This window comes from Vidua macroura, chromosome 18 (genome assembly GCF_024509145.1).
Source record: "Vidua macroura isolate BioBank_ID:100142 chromosome 18, ASM2450914v1, whole genome shotgun sequence".
Classification (NCBI taxonomy): Eukaryota; Metazoa; Chordata; class Aves; order Passeriformes; family Viduidae; genus Vidua; species Vidua macroura.
In genome coordinates, this window is record NC_071588.1 from 12,283,623 (window position 1) to 12,305,028 (window position 21,406).

The 21,406-nt window shown below is 46.6% G+C and overlaps 1 protein-coding gene across 6 annotated transcripts in view; it reads left to right on the plus strand.

Annotated features, from left to right (window-relative positions):
• The first annotated feature begins 92 nt into the window (after positions 1-92).
• RNFT2 (ring finger protein, transmembrane 2) overlaps positions 93-21,406 on the plus strand; it is a 29,332-nt gene continuing 8,018 nt past the window's right edge. For 3 of the 6 annotated variants that reach the window (XM_053994146.1, XM_053994149.1, XM_053994150.1), the window contains exons 1-8: positions 95-258; positions 1,326-1,503; positions 1,816-2,282; positions 5,322-5,800; positions 6,261-6,337; positions 8,416-8,516; positions 10,560-10,713; positions 19,663-19,812. In XM_053994146.1, the coding sequence (XP_053850121.1) occupies positions 2,200-2,282; positions 5,322-5,800; positions 6,261-6,337; positions 8,416-8,516; positions 10,560-10,713; positions 19,663-19,812 (1,044 nt within the window). In that variant the 5' untranslated portion in view covers positions 95-258; positions 1,326-1,503; positions 1,816-2,199. Of the gene's footprint in view, positions 259-1,325; positions 1,504-1,815; positions 2,283-5,321; positions 5,801-6,260; positions 6,338-8,415; positions 8,517-10,559; positions 10,714-13,678; positions 14,853-19,662; positions 19,813-21,406 lie in introns of those variants that run through there. The other 3 variants (XM_053994148.1, XM_053994147.1, XM_053994151.1) reach the window with 3 other exon arrangements.

The window sequence follows — 21,406 nt, forward strand, 5'->3', positions numbered from 1 at the left end:
CAGCGCGGCCCGAGCGCTTCCGCCGGCGGGGCGGGGCGGGGCGGGCGGAAACCGCGGCCGGGCGTGCGCGGGGCACCAGGGGCACCACCGGCACCACCGGCACCACCGGCGGCACCGAGCCGAGCCGAGCCGCTGGGTACGGCGGCACAGCGGGGCCGGGCCGGGGCACTGCACCACGGATTGCAGCGGGAACCTCCTGCCCCCGCATAACGGAAAAAAAGGCCTGGCTTATGTCTGTGTGTACATGTATATATGTCTGTACGTATAGAATTGTATGGTTTTAATTTTTATCTATCTATCTATCTATCTATCTATCTATCTATCTATCTATCTATCTATCTATCTCTGTGTATATATATGTGTATAGGAGTGTATCTATATATGCATATGTATATATAGATGTATAGATGTATGTATAGGTATAGAACTCTATTAATAGATATTTCTGTGTATATATGTGTATACATGTATGTATATCTATACGTATATAGGTGTATATCTCTATATGTATACTATGTATATATGTGTGTGTACATATAGATGTATATATGTATGCATATGTATAGAACTGTATTAATAGATGTTTGTATATATACATATATGCATGTATGTATACATATATATGTATGAATATCTAGATATGTATACTATATATATAGATTTACATATGCATGTGTGTGTATAGAACTGTATTAATAGATATGTCTGTTTACAAATGTATATACATGTATGTGTACATGTATGTATATATATCTTTATGTACGCATATTATGCATCTCTATATATGTATACTGTGTATATGGTGTGTATATATAGATGTGTATATGTATGTTTAGAACTGTGTTAATAGATATGTCTGTATATATATGTGTATACATCTGTGTAAACATATATATGTATATATGTATATACATATATGTATGTATATGCATTTGTACACATATGTACGTACAGATGGATATATAAAATATATATTATGCTATATGTGTGTGATATGTTCTGTGATACAAGTGCATGTATATATAAATACATTTATGTCTGTCTGTATTTATTACAGACACACACACACGTGTGTGGGATAAAAGGTGTGTGTATGGACACAATGAAGGCCGAGTACAGCTCTGGGAGCACTCCCAGGGAGTGCCTGTGTGGGAAGCAGGGCTGCAGGTGCCAGTCCCAGAGGAAAACAGCTTTGCTGGGTCACGCACATGGGCAGGGCTTGAAGCACCGAGGGTTCCTGCACCTCTCTGCCTTTCCCAGGGAGATGGAGAGGTAAAACTCTGTGTGCTGTGCTGAAAATTGCTCTCTGTGTGTGCTTCTTCCAGGTGGGCCTGTGTGAGCACTGGGGCCAGGTGCTGACAGTCACTGGCTGGGAGGGAGGACCTGGGATGAGTTTGAAGTCTGGACTGTCTGAGGTGCTCCATCTGTGAATGTCTGCACGCTCCTGGGCTTCCATCTCTGCCAGCGTGGCACCTTTCACCTCTGGATAAAGCTGCTCTTCAGGTACTGTGCTTTGAGACAGCTGGCAAACCTCCCCAGAGCCATTGTGCCTTTACACACGGGCTGCACGTCTATGTGTATATTGTCATGTGTTATTAATAATGTTATAACTTTTTATATTAGAGTATTTAAATCTTAGTCTTTACATTTTATTAAGTAGCTCTTGTACTGTGGGCCTATTGGCCAGACTTTGCAAATGGTATTTCTGTAGATTAAAATGAATGAGTTGCTTGTTTAAAATAATATTGTCATGAGACAATTGTATTTTTTTCATTAAAAATGTTTACACATTTTCTTTTTCTTCTTCCCTCTCAGTTTTGCTTTGCAGAGCAAGTTCCTGCAGAAAAAGAAGACTGGATCTGATTTCCCAAGAGGCCGTTGAGTCACGTGTCACATCGAGAGCCACTGTTAGATGTCCCCATGTTCCTTGCCAGGACATGCCATCCCTCCTGGTGACTGCCACTTCCTGCAGGAGGGGACCTGAGTGATTCCTGCCCAGCCTGGACACCTGTGTGCCCCCGTTTGCCTTTCAGAGCTGTCTCTTCAAGTGTACTGAGAAACAAATGGGAGCTCGAGGTGCTGTGCCGCAGAAGCGAATGATTGCTGCCAGCCATGTCCCCAGCTGAGCGGGTCCCGCAGCCCTCTGCCCCCAGGGCCTGTGCCAGTAGCCACTCTGGGGTTTGCTGAGCCACAGGGTTCATGTTGAGCGTGTTGTGTTTTAGGGTTTTGAGGAAAATGCAGAGGCGGCACAGCAGCAACACGGACACCGTGCCTCCTGAAAGGTAAATCCTTGCCCTTCTTCCCTCCATGTTCCTCTCCCAAGAGGAGGGTTCTGATTTAAGAGTAGGGGGTGTTTTAGAAGATGAAAGCTCAAAACTGAGAAAGTCAAATTCATGTGTGTGTGGTGTGGCTGGGCTCTCTACTCAAGTCTGGGGATTCTAGAGACAAGTTTACTTTTCTCTTGCTGTCACTCACTGATTGCTGCCAGCCACAGTGTTTCAGGGTGATCCAGGATGGCACAGCTGGCAGACAGCTGGCTGAGCATGGGCAGGATGGTGGAGCTTGGAGGAGGGCTTGGATTGATGGCCCAGTCCTGTGGGGACCCTGAGCACTGTCAGGGTGTAAGGACGGACCTGTGTGAACAGGAACCATTTACACGTCTCTTACTGAGGTGTTTAAAAAGTCTGCTGGTCTGAAGCTCCCAACTACTCTGACTTAGTGTTTTATAAAGAGTTTGGGTGACTCTTTGCATCTTCCCAGAGTCTATCTATCTTCATGTATGTGAGTATTTAGAATACCTCAAATTTGTTTCTGTAATTATAACATCAGCAAGGGAGCCTTGTCACTGTTGTTGTTCTGGTACTAAATATTCCCTGGTGCTTTCCCAGAGTTAGAGTATGACTTTTAAAATTTTTATTCCTGAAGAAGAAACTAATCTAATTACTCCAAGACAAAGATGGAACTAACAAATTCCATTGCTCTGTTTGAGCTGAGATTATAAGTGAAAGATCATTAGTAAATATTTTATTTTCTATAGTGGTTTTGCAACTAGAGTTGAAGCCTTATGTCATGGCCATTGCTAGCATGGTACCATTCTTAATTTCAGGGGAAAGAAAGCCATCTTCAGTTTTTTTCTGCATGATGCTTCTGATTTTTAACAGGGTAAATACATAGTCAGGAACATAGTGTGAAGTTTTCCTAACTGTAGAAGGAAATGCTGTTGCCACTGGTCTTCACTTCTGTTAACTTCAGCAGCCTTACAATTTCAACCAAAAAAAACCTTGTTTGTTTATAAATATGTCACAGATTAATTCCTTCCTGCTGAAAGCACACTTGTGTATCCTGGTAATAATATTCCAAAGGATAGCTGTGTCTTTATTTGTAGCACTGGGTTCCTCCCAGGCTGTTTGTTACATTCCCAGCCATAAGCTGTGTGTACATCCCTGAGTTCTAATGTTAGGTGTGAATTTAAAGGCCTGCCTGATTAATATTTTGGACCAGAACAAGGTGTGCAATGTCTTGTTGACTGGATTCCTTGCAGGAGCCTGTGGAGATGCAGTGGGAATGGCGTGCAGCTACAAAAAGCCTTATTAGGAGCTTGCTTAGTGGGAAGGTTTGGCCAGAGAGGTTTGAGGGTGTCCCCAGGGGGAGGTGAAAGGCAGAGCTCTGTGCCCTTGGGAGGCTTTGGAACCCATGGGGGAGAGAGGGTTGAGGGCCCTGCGTGAGCTGTCTCAACTTGTAACTGCTGTTCCTAAAGTCAGAGATCTCCCAGGACTCAAATCAGGAGAGACCAAAGCTCTGCAACACGCCTTACTTGTGGGCTTTGCCTCTTGCTGAGGTTCCTTTGTTGTTTACTCTCCTTTTGCAGGTTAGAGAAGTGTTTGCTGTCTGTCAGGCATTTACTGCCTGGTGATCATTGTACTTGTTACCTGCATTGTTCCCTCTCACCTAAACTTTCCTTGCATTGACTTCTAGTGAAGAAAAAAACCCTGTTGACTTTTGCTGTTAGGATAAAGGTATTCAGACTTTCTTTTTGGAATCTGGCTGTATTCCAACATGCTTGGGAAAGAATCAGTGCCAGAACCAGTTCCGCCCAGTAATTTGGGTACATCCATGCCCAATTTACCAAAAATATAAAAATAAAAGAATTTATCTGAACCCGTGAGCACATCCTTCACTTTTGTGTCAGGTCAAGGACACACAAAGCAGCTCTCAACACTTCTCTTCCCCTGGTGATTCTGTCTCTTCTGGTGCAATTCATCAGTGGGCAGGTCCCAAAATAAGTGATTGTCCCAAAATAAAGACAGGATTTTGGGGGTAGGTCATTGCTTTGAGTTAGCCTAGTTTATTTGTTTATAGCAGGACTTGACTTGGTGGTGCTGTTTCAGGTTCCATGAGGTTTTGTATATTTTTCTTTAAATACTCAAATCATTATAGAAGATACTGGATTTGATACTGGATGTATTATTCCTTTGTTTATTTCCAAAAGCAAGCAGGGTGTTTGGGAGCTTCATTCCTTGGTGGGGGAGCTGATGTGTTCTGGTCAGGTCTGGAGAGGTTCTCTGATCTGGTTGCTGGCCTCCAGTTCTGCAGCTGTGACTTCCTGACAGAAAATACAGGGAAAAACATTTGGAGGGCTTGGTGTTCTGAGAGTGTGGGAATCCTTAAAATCAGGGTTTCGGGAAAGCTGCGAAAGGCAGGCCTCAGAGACAGCAGACTGCAATTAGAGCTAAGCAGTAGCCATAAGGCTTGTCAGCAAAAAAGTTAAATGAGATGTAGAAAGTAAGGACAAATAGAACATGGTCAGTGTACTAATGCTTGGCTAGAATAAATCCCTAAGTTACACAAAAGTATATCTAGCAAAAGTATATCTAATATGTATTAGGAAATTCTAAGCTTAATAATGGAGCTCTGTGCATTGTGTTTTAAGGTAGCAGGTATTGTGTTTGAAATAAGAGAGCATTGTTTTAACCAAAGGTACGTGTGCTTATAGTGGTTGGATAGAACTACTGCCAATATGCTTTTACTTTGGGTGATTAGTCAAAAAATCTTTAAGTGAGTTGTAACCCTGAGTTCTTTGGCTACTGCCAAGTACATGAGCTGCTGGCATCCTCCCATTGTCATAGCCAGGTAACGAGGCCGATGCTGGAAAACCTCGAGGCGCGTTCCTCAGCAGCCCCGTCCCGCTGGTGACCTGTGCCTGGAGCCGCAAGCAGCAACAGGGGCTGTGGAGGGATCGCTGCACTCAGGGCTGGGCTGGACCAGCAGCCAGCGCTGTGAGCCCGTGTTGACCGAGCCCCTGGCGTGTGTGCCCGCTGCAGGAGCCGGAGCCAGACGCTGAGCTCGGAGGCCAGCGTGGACGAGAGCGGCGTGTTCGAGAGCCTCAAGGCCGAGGCCGCCTCCCCTCAGCAGCTCTTCTCGGGGCTGGCCGGCATCCCCGCGGCCTCCATCGCCTCCGCGCCCTTCCCGGCGGGGCTGGTGCTGGGCTCGGCGGCCGGAGGGGGAGAAGTGTTCATCCAGATGCCGGCCCCGAGGGACGAGGCGGCCGGGCGGGCCGAGGGGGCCCCGTTCCACCACCGGGCCCCGGCCCATCACTTCCAGCACGGCCACCACCGCGGCTCCTCGCTGCTGCACATGGCCGGGGGCGACCGGCACGGGCACGCCGAGGAGGGCGCCGAGGAACAGGCCGGAACCCCGGCCCCGGCTCTTTCGGAGCTCAAAGCTGTGGTTGGGTGGCTGCAGAAGGGACTTCCCTTCATCTTGATCCTCCTGGCTAAAGTTTGTTTCCAGCACAAGCTTGGTGAGCGTTCGTCAGAGCTTTTTGAACTGTGATTAGAGGGTGGTTGGGAGGCTTTATCCGGCTCTGATGTCTGATACATTTATCCAGGTGGCAGTGTCCAGATGGAGTCCAGCATGAAGGGAACGTGCTCAAATGCATGGGATAGTGCATGTGATAAATTCCCCATAACTTTCAGTCCAAGCTGTTTTCATCTGGGTCAGATCCATTAGTTTCCTGTTCTGACCGCTACTGTTCCTGATTTTTCCCTGACATTCCTGTGAGGCTGAGGATGTCACCAAGGCTTCTCCCTCAGAGCTCTGTAGGAGAGATGGGGAGAGCTTACCTTGGTGACAGCAAAGATATCTGTGTAGCATAGAAGGGTTCAGAGGGATGAGACTCCTGTCTTGCAGGTAGGGTGCTGGGGGTGAGATCAAGTCAAAGAGCATCAGCAGTTTCTCCCTGACAGAGCCTTTCCCTGCAGGAATTGCTGTGTGCATTGGCATGGCCAGCACCTTTGCCTACGCCAACTCCACGCTCCGAGAGCAGGTAGCTCTGAAGGTGAGTCTGGCATTTTACCTCCTTCTGGATGGGGATTTTTGAAGGAGTTTTCAATGAGTTAGAGACAGGACCTCTGAGTTTTTTAGATGGTGTGATTTATTTTCTTATTTTCTGCATAGGCACTAAGGGTGAGTTCGGCTCACATCTTCATTGCATGGTTCAGAAGGTCCCAGACCCCTAGCTACAAGACCTTTTAAGGATTTACTGACTAATAAAACACTGCTAACAAGGATATTTATGCTTTTGCCTCAATCCTTATGGGCTTTCATCTTATGGACTCATGCTACAGTGTAAGCTTTCTTAGCTAATCATGTTATGACACACAAACCTACAGTACTGCATTCTAAACTTCTTGTTTACCCTTGTAACTACTTTTATTTTTTCTGTATCTTAAACTCTAAAACTCTAAACCTTCCTCCACTTAATGTGTCTCTGCTTCAAGCTACAATCCACATTCTTACTTCTAGCACCTAAATTTGGAAGCCTTTTCCAAGGTCTCAAATCAAATCCTGTGTTTAATTCTAAGCTTTGGCTTACAGGCTAACAAAGTTTAGGCAAAGTTCTGAGAATTCCCTGCATTTTGGATTCCAACACTTCTGTTCCCAGCAAGCATAATTTTCCATGCAAAAATAGCATCTGTGATGAACCTTTGATTGCAGTGTAGGGCTGAATGCGTTTATATGTGCACAGATCTGTCTTCTCCGTCCTGCCTCTCCCCACTGATGCTCTCCCAAAGTTTCTGTCCTGCTTTTTTGTGAAATGTGGTGTAGTAAAACAAATAGAGGACAGGTCAGGGATGTTGTGATCTGCATCTCCCTCTGCCTGGCAGTGCCTATTCCAGCACTTCTCTGCACCTTGGTTTCCCATCATGTACAGCAGAGGTGCTGAAGCCTGTTTGACTTATTAATGATGAGATTTAGCTTATTAGCATTTAGATAATGTTTTGAGATGTTCAGCTGAAAGATTTCATAGATGTATTGCTTGCTAGTAGCTTTATAATGCTCTGGGCATTAGTATGCTTAGAATGTAAACCAGCAGATCTTTTCAGGTCTTCTGATCTTCTGTGTTTGGAGAACAGTTCAACAGCACTAAAAGCACAAGGCTAGAGTTCCTTTTTTGTCAAAATGACCTGGGTGGCACAAGTGCATGCTTGTATCTGCCAGCAGCAGTGGAGTCAGTGTGATGCAGCAGGGAGTGAAGAGATGAATGGCACAGCCCAGTAACAGATTGCTGTTGCCCTGCCCTCTGCACCTCTGGCCTTCCAGCAGTGTGCCCCTTGATCTGCCTCCTTTAAATCTCAGCACAACAGGCCTGGCTGTTGAGCAGCTACAGACACCTCCTTTCTTAATAAATCAGCTCACAAGAAAAATGGTGGGTGTTTTCCTCTCAGGAATAAAATTTACTCCCCAAAGTTACCGAGGGCCAAGACCCAGGACAGTGTCTTCTGCCATCCAGCTTGTCTGTAACTTTCCATGTATGTTAAAATGCAACGTTTCTACTTCTTTTGACCTTTAATTATTTGTTCAATCAAAAATGAATGTTCCAGAGCCACCATGCTTTAGGATAGCACCCAGATGTGCTGCAGGTAGTGGAGGGGTATATTTGATTTAGCTGAGCCTTCCACTGAGTGACTTTGGGTCTATTTATAAAACACCTCTTTGATGAATTGTGCTCCAGCCAGGTGGCAGCTCAGAATTTAAGACAATACGTGGAATGGATTTTTTTAAAATCTGTTTGTCATGCTGCATTTTAAATCTCAGGGGATTTTAGGTGTCCCAAGAAAGATCCCAACTTTGAAAATGCATTCTGCAATAATTCTGTCATTTTCACCTGCTTATTTCAATTCATTTCCATTGAACATGAGTGAGAAGCATTTCTACTTGTGTTTATAGATGTCTTTACCTTACAGACTTTACTTTATAGTCCTGTGTAAATAAACTAATTACTGAACACTTTGTTACATATTTGCATCCCCTGGGTTGGATTTTTCAGCAGTTGAAGGCTTAGCTCAAATCTTGAGATTTCAACTCAAAAAACTGAAAATAACTGAAATAACTCTGCTCCTTTTCCTTGCCCAGGAGAAGAGATCAGTGCTGGTTGTCTTCTGGATCCTGGCCTTTCTCACTGGAAACACCCTTTACTTGCTTTACACATTCAGCTCTCAGCAGCTTTACAACAGGTGAGCAAAATCTACCTTGTACAGGATGGGAGCAGGTGATAATTGCCAGGGAGGAAAAGAGGGAAGGCCACTTCTCCCCCACACTGTGGGAGAAACTGTGTGCCCCTAAAGGATCTGCTGTCTTTGTTGCACCTTTGTAATACCTTCCAGTGCAGGAAAAGAATGTGTGTGTGCCCCTTACCAGTGGATTATGCTCCTGTCAGTAAAGGACATAAGCAGTGTATAACTGGGCCAGGGTGTGATGGTGTCAAAGCAGGGTGGATCCTTTCCAAAAACGACCTCTGAATTCCCATTGTGACCACTGCAGATGAACATTGAGTGCAGGTGTCAGAGGCAGATGAGGAACTGACCCGGTGATTTTCCTCTTCAGTCTATCTAGATTGGAGTGTAGGACAGGAGATGAAACAGCAGTTTTACTCCAGTGTCCTCAGGGCACTTGGATCTGAGATAATAATTAAGATAGCCTTGCCTTTCAAATCCTGACTGAGTTAGTTCTCTAACACAGAAAGGTTTCTGCTCATGGATTTGGTTCACAAGTTAATGTAAAGCAGACAGGAATAATCACAGGTAGGAAGCAGAGAAAGGGGGAGAGCTGAGAAGGTTTGAGTGTGGGGCTGAATGGGAGAGGCCAAGCCATGGGATTGTCTGGATGGAGTGGAAAGGCAGGAACAGGAATGGCAGAAAGATGTGGCAGTGAAATCTGTCTGCACCACAGGGTAACAGGGTGTCTCTAAGAGGGTGGCCAAGGTTAAAAGCATGAATGGGACTAGTTCAAAAAAAAAGGCTAAATCATCTAAAATAAAGGGGTTTTAGCAATTTGGGGCCATCTTACAGACAGTTTAGAGTGTGGTTTATTACCAGTGGGCAGGCTGGGCCACAGCTCCAGGAAAAGCCCTGTTCCTGTGAGTGCTGCAGTGGTGTCAGGCTGGTGTGTCTCTTGCTTGCCAGACCTGGGACTATTCACAAGCCAGGCTTGTCAACTTAGAAATGTCTGCTTCAGTTTTGTTTCTTTCTTTCATTTTTCATTTCCTGATTTTTTTTTCTTGTTTCTAGTGCATGAATAGTAGTAAAGTCTCTGATTCTGTTTCTGTTTTTAGGGTGTAATTTTACCTGTTGTGCTGTGCCAGTGTTGTGAGTATTTTAAATTCGTGTTCAGGCTTTTCATTTTGGGTTGGTTACTTTACTTTGCTTTTTTTCTTTTTCTTTTTTTTTTTTTTTTTTTTTTTTACTGTTAAGTTTTTGCTTTCTACCATGAAGCTTTAGCAGGTAAATACCCTGAAGATGAATCCTGTTTTTTCAGCCTGAGTAGGGTCTAGTTCTCATTATTGCTCAGGCCAGTAGCTTCTGCCCATTGCTGGGTGAAATTCTGCTGTCCCAGATTCCACTCTTTTAAAGAGCAAATGTTCAGCCCAGTAAATGACATTATGTAAGGGGCATTAACTTTTGGATCTTTGGTTCAGGTAAGAGTATTAACAGAGCCCAGCTCTTGTTGTGCTTCAGGCAGTGGCCACTGTCAGAGCTGGACACGTGTGAAGTTCTCACCTTTCTGCCGTGGCTGGTGCAGAGTTTCCTGTGTCACCACTTTGATGTGCCCAGTAGGTTTGGGGACTGTGTCCCTGTGGCAGAGCAGCCTCAGGGGCTGTGGGGGTGCTCCCTTGCCCCGGGGAGCAGAACTGTTCTGAGCAGGACTTGCCAGGAGAAGCTGTGCCACCCAGATCCCACGCTGTGCACTAAGGGCACTGTCAGCACCCCAGGCAGTGGGAAAGGCAGGTTATGGAGGCTGCTGTATTCCAAACAGACTTTATGGGTGTTTGGGCCCTGCTTTGTGACACTGGGCAAACCTGCTGACCCCTGTAGAAGTGGGCAAGAGCAAGGTCAGGGGGCCCAGAGGAAGCCCAGACCTGATTTGTGTGTCCTCCTCTTGATCCTGAGAACTTCCCTGAAGTTCAGGGGATTTCCTGGGCTCTCTCTAGCCAGCAGTGGATACAAGGAGCTTGAGCAAGCTTCTCCTCAGTGGTATTTGACCTTTGGTGTCTCTTTCAGCCTTATATTCCTGAAACCCAACCTGGACAGGCTGGACTTCTTTGACCTGATGTGGATTGTGGGCATTGCAGACTTTGTGCTGAAGTACCTCACCATTGCCCTGAAATGCCTCGTCGTGGCCCTGCCCAAGATCATCCTTGCCGTCAAGTCAAAGGTAGGAGACTCTTCTTGAGGCACACACCTTTCTCTTTGATAATCTGATACCTTTACCACACGTTTGCAGCACGGAACCAGAGAATCAGGGAATGATTTGGGTGGGAAGGGGCCTTAAATCCCACCCAGTGCCACCCCTGCCATGGCAGGGACACCTTCCACTGTCCCAGGCTGCTCCAAGCCCTGTCCAACCTGGCCTTGGGCACTGCCAGGGATCCAGGGGCAGCCACAGCTGCTCTGGGCACCCTGTGCCAGGGCCAAATATGGATGGAAGAATAAAACCATTAAAATCTGTTGCTAAACCTTTGGCAGAAGTTCACCTGGAATCGAGGGGTGGTTTTTGAGCCATCACAGACCTGAGCAAGGGTTTGGTACCACCAGCAGTGATTAAAGTCTGGGGAGGTGAGGTGAGCATTGCTTGAGGAGGAATCAGTGCTAGCAGCCAGATAACTGCTTTTCTCATTGACTTTAAGTCTTGTTTTCTGAGTAATCTCTGTAAATTCACATTTCTGAAGCAGGAACCTCTTCACTTCCTGGGAAGAAATTGCAAATATTTGTCTCTTTGGCTTCCCACTTGGGTCAAAGAAGTAACTGGGTTAAACTGAAGCCACAAAAGACAGCACCAGTTCTAACCATGGGAGAAAAAAAAATAATTAAATGCTTCACATATTTAAATGTTTATGCAACCACATGTCGACTAAGCCTAACTTTTAAAAGTTTCTCTCTCATTCAAAACACCTTTTGATATGCTTTTATTTTACATCTCTCTCATGCTGCCTCTTCCTGCACTCAGTAGTGACCCCATTTCAGGGGCAGATGTAGCAATGTGTATTATTTGCATTCAGCAAAGAAACCTCTGGCAGCTGTTGGGATGAAAGGCACTCTCTAGATGCAAGGTACCAGCAGTAATTGCTGAAAGTCTCAGGCAGGGCACTTCAGGGGGTCTCTAAACTGGGAATAGTTTTGCTTAGAAATGACATGGGTGGCAGGGGAGTTGAGCAGTTTGCTCGTGCACAGCAGGGCTATCTGAGATGGTTATTAATTTATTTCTGGCAATTGTCCAGCTTTTTTTTTTTTTTCCCTCCTTCTATTATTGTTATTATATTTTGGGAGATTAATGTGCTGGGTCAGAGCATAATCCAGGCTGGGGAGGGAGGGAGAAGTGATGTGAATAGTCTTCCCAAGATAAATGGCAGTGTTGGAAAAGGTTCACAGCCTTTGCTTGCTTGTCTGAGAGCCATCCCAAGTACTCATTAATCCTTGTCAGGAGAGAAGAAAGAGAAGGGGTCTTTATTTGCAGCTCCAGTGAGAGGCTGGTAGGATCACATCTGTCAAGGGCCTGTAATGACTCAGAGCACAGATGCTTCATTTTTAATACCTTTTTCTGGAGAGCAATGTGTCTCACTTTTTTAAAGCCCCTTTTTGTCTCAGGATGTTGGGGACGGTCTCGCTGTCCCCTGGCTCTGCTGGTACCCACCACCAGATCTGGGTTTGGTTTGGGGGTTCTCTCCCCCACTCTGCAGCCTTTAATCCAGCCAAGGATGAGATCTGGTGTAACAAATTAAGCAAGGTCAAACTGGGATGGGAGGGCTCCAGGAGAGCCACAGGACACCATGGAAATGGTAATTGGTGATCACATAGCTGAGCTCCTTCCCTGAGCCTGCTGACCCCTGGCCTGCACAGGTGAGGGATTGAAATGGAACCTTTTGCTGAGTTAGAACACTTCTAGTGCAGTTTATGCACATTAACTTTGACCAAAATTTTTATCAAGTTTTTTCTCTGAATACTTGCCAGATACAAAGTTACTCTCTTCCTCCCAATGTCCTCCAAGTAGTATTTCTGCCTGAAGCCCAGCTTGGAGTTTATGAACTTCTGGGTAGTTGTCACTTAATGGTAACAGGCTGCTGGAGGAAGATGAATTTAACTCAGTAGAGCTCAACTTTTTCAAGGTGGGTATTTATATATAGTGAGAAGGTTTTGTGCCAATTTAACTACTCAGAACAGCAGCCTCTTGCTCCCCTGGTACAGGGCCTGAAGTGGAGGTTGCTGCACTCAGGGCTGGAGTTCAGCACAGGGGGATTTAATCCTCAGCTACTGGCAGTCAGCAGTAGATCCTAAAACTTGCCCTTGGATGGGATGTGGGGAACTTTAATCATCCTGCACTCAGCCTCTGAGCTGGCTCTTTGGATTTTCCTCATTTTGGAAGTTCAAAGGCACTTGCAAAGCTAGCCTGGCTTTTCCTGCTGCTCCTCAGGATCCTGGTCCTCTCTGAATACTGTGTGGTTTTTGCTTTTATTTGTCAGTCTTTATGCCTCCCCTCACTCTTGTCTGTAGACTGAACTCCAACAATTTTTTGAGTCTTTTCTCAGAGATTGTTAATTCCAGATCTTATTATTCTCTTCTGGACTGTCTTCATTCCCTCCCTGTCTTCTAGACCATTTCTCCAGTCTGTCAAGATGAATTTGGAATATAATCCTTCTTTCCAGTTGTGCTTACAGTTTAGTGTCAGCTGTACATTACTTTGTTCCATCAAGATCATCAATGACAAGAGTGAATAGCACTAAACTCTGCTAACATCAGTTGGATGCATCTTTTCATTTTAAAAGTAAACACGTGAAAAATCTGGGTTAGAACACTCAGTTCCCCCCATCCAAAGTACCTGGGTCATGTCTTCCTAGTATGGCCCATCACAGGAAGGGCAATTTTTGTTGTAAACTTTTGTGATTTGTAGCATCAGTTTATGCTTTAACTGAGAGAAAGCAAACTAAAATTGAGGGGCAGAAAAAGTTTGTCTTTGCACAGTGGGCAAAACCTATCATCACGGGTGCTTGAAGTGTGGAGCATGAGAGCTGCTTTATTGTGAGGGTACAACCAGCCAGAGTTCTCCAAGCCTGTGTAACTCAGAAATTCAGAGCAACTCCTCCAAAGAACGAGGGAAGACTTAAATTGTGACGAAATAACCCCAGACTTTCCCAGGTTCCAAACCAACCTGGAAAACAGAGGCAGCAGGAGAGGCTGTGAGACTCCAGTCAGGCTGGAATGCAGGGAAAGAAGAGCTTGTGAATTGGAGAGAAAAGCAGGAAAAAGAAGGTAACCCCAGCATCAGACTGATCCCAGAGCTCTGTGGAGTTTCCAGAGGATCCCACCTGTGCTGGAGGTGTCCCTCCCTCCCCCCAGGCTGTGACAGGGACACTGAGCTGGGTACAAGTTTCAGTAACAGCTGAGCTCATCATTCCTTTGGAAGGGAGGGCTTGGCTGAAAGCTCTCCATTAAAAAAGGCAAATAAGATCATTTGGTTCAATATAAAACGAATTAAAGTAAATTAAACTGCAGGAGCCATGTGGCCTGCAGAGGCTTTCATTGTTGAGCACACATCAAGGGCAGCTTTTCATTTTCACTGCTAAGGAATGACAGCTTGAGGGGGGTGGAATTCAAAATCAGGAAATAAATAATAAAAAGACACAGTTGCCAAAGATTTCACTTAGGAAATCCCAGGTGCCTGCAAGCTTCCCATCCCCTCCTCATGTTGTTATCAGCAATCTGAGCTGGAGAAGTGAGTGAAACATGGGGGGAGGGAGAAAGAAAATTAAACCAAATAGGACTGTAAGAAACTGTTAGCCCAAGTTCCTGCATCTGTGTGTCCTTATCCCTATAGAGGACAAAGATAACATGGACATTTTAATACATAAGAAAGGCCCTAAGTGAGAATTTTCTCTGCATGCTCAATGCAGAGTCATGTTACAGGGGACTGGACTGCATTTCCAGGAGAGTGAAAATGCAGAAGGAGAACATTGACATTGGCCCCTCACTGCAGCTTTGAAAATTCTTGCTTGGTGTTTTTTTTTCCAGTGGATTGTTTTATTAGTGCTTTTTATTTTTAAATTAACATCTCATCAAGTCTGGTCAGAGAAAACTTGGCCTGGATGTGGCAGCAATTCCAAGTTCTGCACTTGGACCAAAAAGCTTCTTCAGGTGTACATCATATTTCCTGTCATAGATGGGTACAGCTCTGCCATGGAACCTGGCACATTAATTTTCATATTCCTTCTGAAACTACACCTTTTTTTATCCTAAGGGGAAAAAAAAAAGGCTCTTGGAGTATTTGGGTCCTCTAGAAATACATAAGCAGTAAAACCTCAGTGTGAGCTAGCTCATAGATGGTGTTGATTAAAAAAATACCCAGGCAAAGATGTTGCTGGTCCTTGTCTGTGCAATATGGAATTTATTCCTGCTCCTCCCTCGCAGTGTGGCTGAAGAGGTGTTCCCAGGCAGGTGACAGCCCATCCTGTCATTCCCCTCTCCTCTCTGACCTGGGCTCCTCTTTGGGGGAGCTCACTGACAAACAGATTCACTCTTCATGGACAGCAGTCTGAGCTCGGGTCCTCTTGAGCCACAGGAACTCCAGGATGTTCTGCAAGGACTTTTCCCTGCTGCAGCTGGGACTGATGTGCTGTCCCAGAGTCAGAAGTGTAGGATTTATTATTTACAAAATTAAAAAACTAACAAGCATAAGAGCAGGTACTGAGGAGTGGGGACTCCTCTGCCCCCCCTCCCTAAACTTGCTTTGCAAGTCACTGCTACTGACCTTTTTAAAAATCATTGCTCTTCAGTGCTTTCCCAGTTTAACTTTCCATTTAAGATACAAAAGATGGGATTTTCAGAAACGTTGTGCACTAACTAAAATTCTCAATTTCCCTTCTAGTCCCACCTTGACATTACTCCTCATTAGTCCTGCATGGATTTTCACCAGCATCCTCCATGCCACAATGCTGTTTACTGTGTGAATCTGGGAGTTTTCTCTGTTTTACTGCTCCTACCCAACACTCGATCTATTGGCACCATGACCTGGAATCTCAGCAGAGCCTGCTCTCCTCTGATCCAAATTGCCAGCAGGACTCCAAAGCTTTTTCAAGCATGTTCAGAATATACCCTAATGCTGCTGCTGGCAGCAGAACAAGTGAGACTTGGAGCTTCCCTCGAGTGCTAATCACACCTTGCAGTTGCCTCATTGCAACTTCTCTCACTTCTCTTGCATGCCCCACTCTGATTCCGCTGTGTCAATCCTTGCTGTGCCTCTGTTCCTTGTGGGGAGGCACACTGAGGCAGAGCCTTATGGCAAAGGAGACTGCACACTGAGCCCTGGGGGAGTTAGCACTCTCTCTGCTGCTGCAACCTGCCCCCTTTGCTGTGTCTAGCTTGGGATTCAATTTTTAATTACACTGTTCTGTGTTATTTTTCTGTGAGGCTTCTCCTCTCCATCACCCTGCCCCAAGGATGAAGGTGAGGGGTTGAAAGAAGCTGTTGCAGCAACTGGAAAGTTCACAGGAAACAAAGAGAAGAACGTTCTACAAGTTCAAGTTGAGTTGCTACACTGGAGAATTAAATCCTGTCCTTTATTTGGCCAAATAATTCCTGTGTGAGTCTAGAGAAGTCAGGTAGAGCTGCAAACTGAAGTCAGGGCTTCAGCTTTTCATGGTAACGTGATCTAGAAAATGAAGTGCTTTATAAAAAGTCTAATCCCAGCACCTCAGCATGGACACCAAAACAGCCTTGCCTTGACCTTTGTCTTTCTGTGTCTCAGGCTCTCATTTAGAAAATGCAGAGAAAAGCTGTCCCTGAGGTCAGCCAGCAGCATGAAAATAAAGGGGTTTTAAAAGTGTTTTCTGTAGTGCTGATGTAGTAAAGGGACTGAAGAAATTCTAGGAATGTGCTCCCCTGAGCAGAGCTCAAATGGGAGGAAAGGATCAGATGCAGATCTGCCATCAGGTAGTGAGGATGTAACAAAATACCAAGAAATTCCATGCAAAAACCTTCAGTGCAGTACAGACTGAAACTCTGCATCTACAGAAGGGAAAGTGCAATTGTGTGAAAATGCTGAATTCCCCTCTTTCAAAAGAAGTGCTTGGTTTGAAGTACAGAAATGGTATTTCGGTGTGGTGAAGGAGGTTCAGAAAATGGGGGGATTATACACAAGTCATTGACTTGTGGTTTTAACTGAGCACTGAAAAAAAAGGAATCAAAATTTCACCATGTGGTATCTGAGGCTCATCAGCAGAGCTGCTAAAATTAGATCCCAGCACAGCCCTTCCCCACGTGTGCTAATGAAGTGTTTGATAGCACAGCAGCTCCCTCAGAGGAAGCAGGGCCAGCACTGCCCCTCTCACTTCTTGGGCAGGCTTAACCCTTGATGAGAGCAGAGCCTTTCTGCTGTTCCCGACCCCCACCCTCATCAGGAGCCATAATTCCAGGTAATATCCTATTTAATCTCTGCAGTTCAGCTCCCACACAGCCCAGTCCTGCACTGGGGCTGGCTCGCAAGCCCACCAGAAAGATTCTGCTGATCTTAGAGAGCTCTTCAATCTCTCTACAGTGCATTCCAGAGAAAATTCCCAGATTTACACGGGTTTTTGTGACATAGGAAAAGTCACCTGACAGAGACAGGCCTTGCCTTATTTCTGCTGTGGTGCCAAATCAGATGCACAGGAGAAATAATTATGTTTGTGCTTCATATAACACACAGTTCTAATCTTGAAGGAACAAAAAAGCTGATGTGTTTTAGCTGGATTTTTCAGATAAAATACAGCTTGAGATAAAGATTTGACTTTGAGAAATGTAACCTAGATAGCTGAGAGATAACAGAGCTGAGAAGTGGCAGACAGGTATGTTGAGTGTGCTTCCCACTGACGGGTGCTGTCTGCACTAAGTTGCTGCTATCAGAAATCTACATTTTACTGCTGAAATTGTAGGGAACAATCCTCATTTTCCAAGCTTCTGGCTCAGAAGGAGGGCCTCACTTCTGCATCAACCCTTTGTAGAATTATTTCTGATTTTCTGGCACTTTTCCTCATTTAAAAAAGGGGCTGGCGTGGTGCACTGAGGTGTCTGAAATTTCTAGTTCTCTTGAAGTGATGCTCAGCTGCCCTTGTACTGCTCCCTCCCTGCTGGAATCACTCTAAACTTACCAACATTTAATGGTCAGGTGGGTGCTAAAGGGGCTGCAGGGAGGGGTGCATCCCTTAAAACATCACTTTACTCTTGGGAGGCTGTCAGCAAGTTTCTAGCTGCTAAAAAATCCTGCTACCCTGCAGTTACCACTGGAAACTGAAGATAAAGGAATTCTGGCAGCTCTGGGGAGGGGTGCAGAAGTTGTGGTTGGATGCTGAAGTTTGTCACTCGCTGCCACTGCCACCTCCGGAGCCTGGCTGTGCCCTGGGGCTGCCCCAGCTTTCCTCACACCTCGCTGTGCACTCGGGGCTTTCGGTGCTCAGAGGAGAAGGCCGGAGCAGGGTCCAGCCGCGGTGCTGGGTCCTGGGTGCAGCAGCTCTGGCTGATGCAATGGGACAGCAAGCAGTGACCTGTCCCAGCCCAGCGGCAGGGACCGATGGAGGGGGGCGGCTGGGAGGGACGAGCTGCAGAAAGCAAAATTCGCTGCCTTTATCTTGCTGGGAGCTTTCATCAGAGCCCTGCGGAGGGACGCGGTGACAGCGTTGTTATTTCTGCCCCAGCAGCGCCCGAAATAAACCATGATTGCATCGCAGCAGCGGGCGGGGAGAGGCCGGAGTGCTAATTGAATAAATTGGGGCGGTTCCGACCCAGGGCTGCTGCTGCTGCTGCCCGGGGTGGGGAGGGGATGAGATGGGGATGGGGTGCGGGGGGGATGGGGATGGAATGGGGATAAAGATGGGATGGGATGGGGAGGGCAGGCAAGCAAGCAGCCGTGTCCGATAGCTGCCGCTGGTGTGGTGTGAGCTCACTCGCGTCCCGCGGGACATGAGCTCATGAGCGTGCCGAGCTGTGGGAAGGATTGCATTGCCGGGAGCTGCAGGATGGCCTGCGAGTGATCTCATCGCAGCCCCCGGGGAAGGGCGCTGGCTGCTGCCAGCCCGGCTGCGAGGACTCAATCCCCATCCCCACCTCAGCAATTAGTGATTGGCCTGCGATGACATCACTGATGACAGAGCTAACTGGGACAACACAGCAAAATTCCAGGGGAATTTCCCCTTCTCCAGGAGCTTAGCAAATAAAAGGATTTTGACAGGACAAACCCAAATCTTTCAGCCCAGATAATGTCATTGCAGATTAAGCATCCTTCTGGGCTCGGTTTGCCACCAGCTGTCCCTGTAAAACAGCGTGGGACAAAACAAACTGGGGGTGGCCCTAAATTAGACACTTATTCAGGCTCTGGTGAAGGTTGACAAAGGATGTTGCCCATTCTTTGAGTCTCTTTTGAGAGAGAAGCATTTCAAGCAGCACACTTCCCCCTCCCCACGCTTCCTTCCTTGAAGTCTTCAGGAAGGTTTGGTCCCTTTGAGTTTTAAATGCCCTGAGGGTTTAATTTTCAGCACCAGTCTTTTTATCTGTGCACTGCCCACAAACCTGAGGGGGAGGGGAAGGATGCTCTCAAACGTCATTAATTTGATTCTTTGGGATTACCTAAAAAGTTGTCAGGAAGAGTGAGGTCACTTTACATTTAATCCCTGTACCTTCAGAAGGGGTGTAAGGTCAGAGATCTAACTTGCTTTCCTTTTCTCACTAATAATAATATCTACAATTTACATCATGTTAGTCCCATTTTAACCTTTGTTTTTCTGCAGCATTGTCCAGACACACAATATCCATAACCTCCTCTAAAGTTTATAATTCAAAAATGCTGCATAGCAGATTTAATTGATTCCAAATTTCAAGTTTAAGTTGACAGTAAAAAAACAAGTGAATATTTCAGTGGCTTGTACTGCTTGTGTTCAGCTGAGCCCTGTGGAGGAATGAAGGGATATTTATCCTTTCTGGGCACAGAGCTGAGGGGCTGCAGAGAAAGCTGCATCTCATGAGTGAGGTCTCTGCACCATTTAACAGTGCAGTGATCAGTGAACACCAGCCCTGCACAAATTAAATGTTCTTGTTTTGACTTGCTGATAATAATCATGGTCTCACTTGCCTGGTTGTCTTGCAGGGAAAGTTTTACCTGATTATTGAGGAGCTGAGCCAGCTGTTCCGCTCCCTGGTGCCCATCCAGCTGTGGTACAAATACATCATGGGGGATGATCCATCCAGCAGCTACTTCCTGGGTGGCATCCTGATCATCATGTACAGCCTCTGCAAGGTGAGCACCACCTCCTGAACATTCCCTGGGAGCTGTGGCAGGAGCAGGGGGGAGCAGGAGCAGGGAGCAGCACAGCTGAAGGGACAAATGCTCCTTTGGTTGTGGCTGTCTCTGCCCAGGAGCACCGCGTGCTTCAGCTGCCAGAGGCATTTTGCTGCCCAGCATGTGGGCATTGCTGGGCTGGGGGAGGATCTGAGCCTGCTCCCAGGGTTGCATCAGACTCATGAAGTCATTGCTGCTCTGCTAATCCCTCTCTGCAGAGGCTGCAGGAGAAGGGAAGCTGGTCCTGGGGGAGCAGTGCTGGCTGGCTGCACACCTCCAGATGTCACACAAAGGCAGGCTGCAGACACTCACATGGCTGTCTCTAAGCTTTCCTCTGCCACTCACAGCTCTGAGTGCAGCAGGGAGAGAAAGCAGCAGCCAAGTCCTGCCTGGATAAAACAGGTCCCATTCTAGGTCCTGCTCTGGCTGATACAAGTGATGGGCAGGACTAATTCACGTTTCCTCAAAAATAAGAGCACAGAGTTGGTACAGTTGTCAATGAGTAGGTGTGATTTAGTCAGAGGAGTCCCAGGTCTAGAAATAATTGTTTTTCCAGTGGTGTGTGTTAAACCCTGCCCAGGGGCAGAGCAGTAGCTGAAGCAAACTGTTATAAACCACATGTTCACCCCTCTGAGAAGGGCCAGGTTTGCTCCATCCCAGATCCCTCTGTCTGTGCCTGTGGCTCTGCAGGAGCAGACTGAAAAATAAGGAACAGAATATATCCAAGCTGGAAACAGCTCAGAGGAGCAGAGCAATGCTGAATTACAGAGTATTGTGCAGGAATAGGGTCCTGCAACCCCTCCTGTCGAGGCCTTTGCAGTTCTTGTGAGCAAATCAGGCAGAGGAGGTCATGGCCAGTGAAGTGATGTGGTCACAGCAGGTCTGAGCCCCAGCCAGGAGCAGAGCAAGCAGTGCCAGGACAGGAGCACACAAGGCCAGTGCAGCTCCCTGCACAGCCCTCAGCCCCAGCTCCTCTCCCTGTGCTGGGGGGGAGGATTGGTGGCCCTTTCAGAGGTGTCACTGCCTGGAGCCACTGCAGTATCCACCCCCCACCCCTTGCCTTGGCAGCTCAGGTGTGCAGACCACAGGTGGGCAAGAACAGATTTCATGTGATCTTTCTTGTTCCCTGCTTGCAAAAGTAACTCAACACCTGGAAGAGAGATGCAGTTCCATGTGCCATTTCTTACACCTGGAGAAGCCCTCAGAGGGGGAAGATGCAGGTGGGGAATTCTACTCCTTGGAGCAAGGGGAGCCAAGCTCAAAACCACAGCTGGCAGGAAAGGGCCTCCCCAGCCAGGCTCAGAGGGAGTCCAACAACTGCAGGGCAGAGCCCAGCAATGAGGAAGGCTCAGGGGGAGGATGAGGAGCCACCCCAGCTGCTGGGGGGTGCAGAGCAGGGGGATCTGGAGCAAGGCTGGACACCAGCACCTTCAGAGCACAGCTCAGTGTCTTGGTTTGATAAGACAGGTGTCTGCCAAGGAAGGCAGGAGCCTCCCCTGAAATGAAAAATGTAAACCCCCTCCCTCTGAATTATTATAATTTTGAAATTAAG